The following is a 6,699-nucleotide window of genomic DNA, read 5'->3' on the forward strand; positions in this document are numbered from 1 at the left end:
AGTCCGCACGGAACTCCTTGGTAAGCTTTTCCATCTGAATCTTCGGCTGCACCTGCAGCTCCTTCAGGTTGTGGACCATGGGCGCGTGCTCTGTCTTCAGCTGTTTATCATGACTATCGGCCATCAACGCCTGGAAATCGTTCTCCAGTTCGGGGTTCTCGATCTGCTTCGTGTCCTTCTGCTGCGGCCTATTGCTCTCGATCGAGGTGGTCTCCTCCTGTCGGTTCATTATCTTCTCAAACATGGCTTCCTTGAGCTCCTTCACGCCCTCGACCAGGGGCTCTTTCTTAAGCTCGGCCTTGGGGTCCTCCTGGAGCCCTTTCTTCTCGAGCACGAACTCCTCCAAGATCCGTTTGGTCATCTTATCGAACAGGTCCTCCATCACCTTCACCTCCTTTTTGCTGTCGATCGGGCAATCGCACTCCATCTTCGGCTGCTTATTTTTCTCGGCCATTGGGTCAAAGGGTGGGATCGGCTTGCTCAGTTTCGCGATCAGTTCCGCCATGAACTCGTCCATCATATTGGGCTGCTGCTGCTGCTGCTTCTCGATAATGATCTCCTTCTCAGCCGCCGTCTTGGCGTCTATCTGGTTGGGGGGCTGCTTTTCCTGATCGACCAGTGGCACCGTCTGCTCCTTGACCGTCTCGAACAAGGAGTCCCTTTCAGGCTCCGGACTCTGTTTGTTTTGCTTCCTTGCTCTCCATTCGACCATGATCTCTTCCTTGACCTCTTTCCTGAGCTCTGCCGTGATCTCCTTCTTCAACTCCTCCTTCATCTTGTCCCTAAACTGGTCCATGACCTCCGTCTGGTGCTGGGGCTGTCGCTGCGGCTGCGGCCGGGCCTTGTCTGTGTGTTTGTTCGGCAGTGACATTTTGTGAAATGTTGTCAGGTTAGTGGCACAATGTAAAATCAATGAATAGACTCGACCGGGACAGCCAAGCCTACTGAATGGGATGGGAGTATCTATGGCACTCTATTCGGTTTTCCCTGGAGTCCGACCAAATGGGGGAGTTCCTGCATCTGACTCAAACTTCCTTTGGGCTTATGGCTTTGTACTGGGGTACTCGCAAATGCATTCCCTTTTGGGACATTGTCCCCGCTGTTGGGCAGATTTCGACCCATAGGCCTAGGCCTTGCACGAAACGTTCCTCCACAAGGCTCTCCTTCTCCTTACTCAACTGTAACTTTGGTGATAATAATCTTTGAATCATAATCAGAAATCGTCAATGCCACGGGCGAAAGAAGGTGTTGCCTGAAGTCAGTGGCGAGTGGCAAATGGCAAGTGGCAAGTGGCAAGTAGGCTGGGAATTCGTATATTATGTTGCTGCAGCTGTCGGCTCCCACACGCATCTCTAAACGGATTATAATGCGTGTGCGGCCCCTACTTATGCCTGGCCAACGTTCCGAGCAGTTAAACCGCTTACGGAAATACTCCTCCCCGGTCCCAAGATTTGCTTAACGCTTTAAATGGGGCCGTGCTACCGCCACACCGTCCCACCGCACCACCGCCACACCGTCCCACCGCACCACCGCCCTCTTGCCGCCGAATTTCAGTGCAGGGAAAAGTCCATTCTGTCACGTTTTATATTGATATTTAAAAAAGGAAAGAAACCGCCATGCCTCCCCGCCCCACGGCAGGGGCGGAGCAGGAGTGGGGGACAACTAACAACTAAACAAAATGGCAAAACAAATTTCTGCGCGTTTTCGCCACCCTCAGCACGTAGGCGTGGGGGAGGGAATGGGAGGGGGATGCACGTAGCAAATGGCAGCGCCAAGCGGAAATTGCAATTGAGTGCAAATTGCAGGAAGAAAAGGGCTTCGGCGGGTGGGAGTGGGAGTGGGGGTGGGGTGTCACCAGTCACCAGCCAACAGCCTTTTCCATCTTCATCTCCATTTTCCTGCCACTTCCTTTTCCTCCTGCTGCTCCTCCTTCCCCTCCTTCCCCGCCTTCGATTCGATTTCGGTCTCGTCTCCCACGGACGAACGACTACTGCCTAAATATTTAATGCTCCTCCCGTGGTCCGTGCCGATTCCCCACGGCTAATGAATAAATCTGACCAAAATCTTGGGCCACTCCCCGAAGGCGGCTTTAATGATTAACAACTGCCAAGCCCAGGCCCAAGCCCAAGCCCAAGCCCAAGCCCAAGCCCCTGTCCCAGCCCCAGACGAAGGTTGAACTGGGCCCCCCAAAATGTAAACGCCGACTCTGAGTCGCCCCAACCATAACACACCCGACACCTCGCACCGCCCATACAGCCAGAGGTCTGCTCTGCTCCGCTCTGGTCCTTTGTTTGCCTGCGACTTTAACAGCCTCGTCGTTTGTCACGTTCTGGGCGCGCGACTTTTATCGCGCCCAAGTCGCGCTGCCTCCGCAGGCAGCTTTAATTCAATTTAAAGCCGAAAAGTCTTCAACACTCGAATGGCGGAAAGTATGCTGCGACCTTGCATCCCCCAAAGGGAACGAAGGATTTCCACAGAATGTTCATTTAAACAATAATCAATTTAATAAACAAACATCAGCTCTTTGGGCTGGAAACAAAAACGAAACAAAATAAACATTAAATACATTTAACATGCGTCTCCAAACAGCCCTTCTTAAAATTTTTAACGAATTCATCATAGGTTTCGATGCTTTCATCGAGGAAGTGTGGCACAGTTGATTCCCCATTCAGTTCTTCTGGCGGCACAGTTGGGGATTGCTTGCGTTCATTGTGGGACGCCTCGCTGGATGGATCCGCTGCACCAGACTGGACAGAGTCAGAGAATCGATTCAGTTGTAGTCGGTTCGAGATCTGGTTACGGATGCCGCGCCACGCGGCGTGAACTCGATTGGCCAGGGCTTCTGCTACAAAGGCTCTAGCGTATACTGGAAAAGGAGTCCGGCAAGATTAGAGGGCTGGCTCTCTGCTGCGGACTGTGGACTTACAGATCTTCGTGAGTAGTGGCAAACCGATGGCCGAGCAGAGCACGTGCAGCTTACGAGGGCAAGCCACACGGATTGCTGGCAGTAGACGCGACGTCTTCCACATCACATAGGTTGCAGTGGCGATGCATTGCTTGATTGCTCGGCGCATTGCACGCTGAGTTGCCTGCACGTCGTGGATAGTCAGCCAAGGCTCTTCCAACATCGCGTCCAGCCACTCCTTCACTTCGACTGGGCATGGAGTGCAGCGGATCACCGAGCAAAGGACGACACAGATGACACTGACCACGAACATGATGCCTCTGATGAACACTCTTCGCAGAATGCTGGCGTAGTGCAAGCTGAACAGGCCCATCAGGCCCATAGCCAGGGCGAGCCACACCGGCAGTGTGTATGGCTGTGGTCCTTGACCTTGACCTGGATCTTGACCTGGACCTGGACCTGGACCATTCTCCTTATGGTTGTTGACGTTGACGGGCTAGGAGATTGCTCAAGTAAGATTGAAATTGAAAACAACAAAGAATACTCAAGTCCTATTTTAAACATGAAGTAGGCTTTGCTTTCGGTGACAGGAATGTAAAAATGGTGCAAAAATGAATTGCAAGCATTTTACAACTTTTAAGACACCCACGGGGAACCCACGAGCTGGTTCATCGAAGGTTCACTTTTCGGTACATACCCAGAACTCCATTTCGATCACGGACACTTCGGCGCAAGGCTGCCACCAATGGGCGAGGAAGAGGGCGAGGGCGAGGGCGAGGGCGAAGGCGAAGGCGATGGCGATGGCGATGGCGAAGGCGAAGGCGATGGCGAAGGCGAGGGCGAAGGCGAAGGCGAGGGCGAAGGCGAGGAAGAGGTCCACTTCGACTTGTGCGACTGCGCAAAAATATCACAACGATGTGAGCCGTACAACTCTCGATTACACAATGAGAAAATCTGGAGCTAGACAAAACTGAGGGCTCGACAAATAGTTCCACAGCCAACTTCTGCGAGCAAATTTGCTTTAAATTGTGATTCCAGGGGGAAGGGAGTTGCAAATGACAGATGGTTCCAAATGATCTAGATCTCTCCAAAAGCACAAAATACAAATGCAATATACATTTATCATCAGATTTGCATTTCGCATTCAATCGAGATGCAGAAACAGTGTGTCCGATCGACTGATTATACCGATAGTAGCTACAACAGATCTCCCAAAAGCTCATGCAACGATTCCGTTTGGACTCGATTATGGATGAGTTCTTCCTGGCTTCTGCCATTGGTGCCTCATTGGTGCAACGGAGGCAGGGAATCGTTGCCTTATATAGCGCGTACTTGATGTTCCAGTCTGCTGGGTATAGTATCCCCAAGGAATGATGGCGTTTGATGGGGGGGGGGGGGGCTGTGCGGGCGGTGCGGTAGGTGCGGGGACGTGCCTAGTGGCAAACTAATTTATTCATGGCCGCATGGCGAGACGAGGCTTATCGCTCTTATCAAGCGAGCGGACTGTTCCGTTCCGTTCTGTTCCGCCCTCCCTCTTCTCATTTGTTAAATATTTGCCCGTTTGGCCAAACAAAAGATTCGAAAGGACAAAGGATCCCTCAGAGCTGTAGCGCTGTAGCGCTGAATGGCTGTGTCGTTTCCAAATTTAGCGAAATAAATGAATAAAATTCAACGAGTATTAAACAATGTGGTCGGTTGTGGGCCGAAAACGAATTTCCAATCACCAAATGAAGCATGTGTAAAATGGAATTGGAATTAGAATTGGCTTTGGCTCTGGCTCTGGTTCTGATGCGATGAAATCAACCCCAAATCGAACTGCAATCGAACCCCAAATACGATATACGCCGCACATATTCGAATAACTTCAATTGGATTTGCCAGGAACGTTTAGGAATGCCAGGAATATCGTCAACGATTTAAGCGGAAATTGATGCAGCTTTTGGGTCAGAGCTGGCTCGGTGTCGGTGTCGGTGTCGGTGTCCCTTTCCGGCTAATTTCCACTCGGTCTGCGATTTCCTGGCAGCCCCAAAATGTAAATCAAAACTTCAGCTCCAAGTAGCCCCCTAATTAGATTAAGTTTTCCCAACAAAAAAAAACACACACACACAGGAGCCGACGCACAAAAAGCTGTTGACAATTTGGATTTGGGTTTGGTTTTTTGCCGCCTGCTCCTGCTCCGGCTCCGGCTCCTGCTCCGGCTCCTGCTCTCCGGGAAATTTATCCCGAGAAAATGCATACATATATTTTTGACTTGGCGCCAAGTGCGACGGAGTCTCTGCGACGGCTCCTTGTCTCCTTGTCTCCGTGGAATCCTGCCTCCTGTCTGCTGTCTGTGCTGTCTGTGCTGCCTGTGCTTGTGCCTCGTCTTGCTTAATTATTTCCTTGGCTAAAGCAAACAATCAACATAATTTCTGACACGCCCACGCCCTGCCCACACCCTGCCCTGCCTTGCCAGGGGTTCTTGCTGTTCTGACAGTATGAAAAATGAATAAAGTTGCAGCCAGCCGAGCTCTAAAGGAGACACAATTCCGCTCAAGGACTCATTAGTTGAATTTGAAGCTGCTCCTTGAATCTGCTCTTGCCTGATATATAAGATATAAGATGTTCAGATACCATCCCGACAGAGACAGACCCTCATAGTAGGTACAAACGGAGGCATTGATAGAACACAACCTGCCAATATGGTAATCGATTTTGTCCGAGCACATAATTATTCGGGCTGTAATTTATTCGCAATTCCCGTAATCGATTCCCATTCCCATTGCCCCTCCCCTACCCCTTCCAGGTGCCAGGGGCCAGGTGCTGGGGCCCCAACACTTTCCCTTGTTTGCATTTAAATTTCGATTTCAATATTACCAAAAAGCAGCATAAATTACTCCTCCAACACTCCAGAGCGGAGTGGAGCTCAGCTGTTTTGTCGGGCGGCTTCTTCTTCTTTAAACGACCCCCAGGAACATGTGGATATGCATAAACGTATGTATATCTGGATGGGGTGTGTGTGTGGACTACAACTATAACTATCGATCTCACTTAAGCCCAGGGGACTCCTGCTAGTGCTACAGCTACTGCTTCTGGTCCTACTGCTCCTGTTGGTATGGGCCATATGCAAACTGGCAATAAAATTTAAATATTTTGCATATAAATCAAATCGATGGAAATTTTCGGGACAAAGAGCAGTCCGCACACACACACACACAGAAAGGTGCCACAGACACATCTGCAGCAGCAGCAGCAGCAGCAGTTGTATCCTGTGGGTGGCCGTGGCCATATGTGGCTGTGGGCCTGTCACTCGCCACAGACACAGAAAGCACCGAGAGCCCAAAGCCAAAGCGTCGACGCCCCAAGGACCAGTTTCCGTTTTGGCCAAAAATGCAGCTGCCAGGAGCCCAGGAGCCCTGGAGCTCGGTCGCCTGGAGGGGGAGGCAGGAATGGTGTCCAAAGGTCGAGACTGGCCAATGCTCGATTGGTGGCTCCTTGCACGTAGACGCTGGCTGCTGCTCTAAGTGAGCGATCAGCACGTAAGCCTGAGAGGCGCCGGCAGGACGTATCCCTTGGACCAAACAACCCATGAATCCTGCTTGCAGGAATAGAGCGCGTAACATTAAGACATCTCTGAAGCCAGTTTCCCTCAAGGTGAAATGAAAACGGAACCCCATCGGTAATGAAGATCTCTCTGGCCAGAAGCCACTGTCAGTGCCATGATGCCGATGCCGATGTGTCTGATGTGTCTGGGCTTCGGTGTTCGGTGTTCGGTTCTCAACACACACGTACTGCTGGATAATGGATAATGGCAT

At 51.1% G+C, this 6,699-nt stretch overlaps 1 protein-coding gene across 1 annotated transcript; it reads right to left on the reverse strand.

Annotated features, from left to right (window-relative positions):
- Window positions 1-2,487: 2,487 nt before the first annotated feature.
- On the reverse strand, window positions 2,488-3,688 carry LOC108151618. The gene is made up of 3 exons (XM_017280319.2): window positions 3,603-3,688; window positions 2,927-3,401; window positions 2,488-2,866 (listed from the first exon to the last, which is right to left on the reverse strand). Exons 1-3 carry the CDS (start codon window positions 3,612-3,614, stop codon window positions 2,559-2,561), a joined length of 795 nt encoding a protein of 264 aa, XP_017135808.1. The 5' UTR covers window positions 3,615-3,688; the 3' UTR covers window positions 2,488-2,558.
- Window positions 3,689-6,699: the final 3,011 nt, after the last annotated feature.

This window comes from Drosophila miranda, chromosome XL (assembly GCF_003369915.1).
Source record: "Drosophila miranda strain MSH22 chromosome XL, D.miranda_PacBio2.1, whole genome shotgun sequence".
Classification (NCBI taxonomy): Eukaryota; Metazoa; Arthropoda; class Insecta; order Diptera; family Drosophilidae; genus Drosophila; species Drosophila miranda.

Excerpts from the sequence above, each read along its gene's own strand:
- LOC108151618 (XM_017280319.2), bottom strand. Across the intron at positions 2,867-2,926 it reads GCCACTACTCACGAAGATCT|TATACGCTAGAGCCTTTGTA; the intron begins GTAAGTCCACAG and ends CTCCTTTTCCAG.